Source organism: Mandrillus leucophaeus, unplaced genomic scaffold (assembly GCF_000951045.1).
Source record: "Mandrillus leucophaeus isolate KB7577 unplaced genomic scaffold, Mleu.le_1.0 Scaffold463, whole genome shotgun sequence".
In the NCBI taxonomy this organism is placed as follows: domain Eukaryota; kingdom Metazoa; phylum Chordata; class Mammalia; order Primates; family Cercopithecidae; genus Mandrillus; species Mandrillus leucophaeus.
The window spans coordinates 222269-222920 of record NW_012104954.1 but is presented as its reverse complement, the minus strand read 5'-3'; the positions used below and the strand labels follow the sequence as shown (position 1 = coordinate 222920).

General features: G+C 54.8%; 1 protein-coding gene across 1 annotated transcript in view; it reads right to left on the bottom strand.

Moving 5' to 3' along the window:
• CACNA1A (calcium channel, voltage-dependent, P/Q type, alpha 1A subunit) overlaps positions 1–652 on the bottom strand; it is a 196294-nt gene that overhangs the window by 26537 nt on the left and 169105 nt on the right. Inside the window, 1 exon segment of the mRNA XM_011994944.1 lies at positions 157–307. Within this exon segment, the coding sequence (XP_011850334.1) occupies positions 157–307 (151 nt within the window).

Sequence of the window (652 nt, the reverse complement as noted above, 5' to 3'; positions counted from 1 at the left end):
TGTGAGATGCTCAGGGTCACCTGATCCCAGGCTGGTTCAGAGAAGCCTTGGAGTGAACAAGCCTTCTACACAGCCACATTCTAGAGAAAGCCACTCCCCTGAAAGGAAGCCAGGCTTAGGGAGTCCAGCCGGCCCTCACAGGGTCCACAGACTCACCAGAAATGAGCAGAGGAAGATGAAGGAAACGAAGTAAAAATAAGCGAATTCGTTGCCACACTCTCGAGTCAGGATGCCAGAGTTCTTATCACACGGCTTCCCACTGAGGCAGGAAAGCATGATGTTGTGCCAAGCTTCCCCGGTGGCACTCCTGAGGACAGGGAGAAATCAGAGACTCGGGCACCCAGCCCTGACTGGGCACCAGCGCCTCCCCGGGAGGTGGCGCACACACGTCAAGCACTTGGGCTCTGGAGCTGGCCAGGCAAGCCCCAGGTGGACCATCTCCTTTTACTGGGAGCTGAGGGAAGGGAATTCACATTCTTGACTGTGCACTGACGTCCACAGAGAGCTTTGAAAAAATACCAATGCCCGTGCCCCTTTCCAGCAGACTTGGATTCAATTGGTCTACGGTGGGATTTGAGGACACTGGTGTGTTTTTTAATTTTCTTTTCCTTCTCTCTCCCTCTCCCCTTCTCCTCCCATCCCCTGCCCCCCC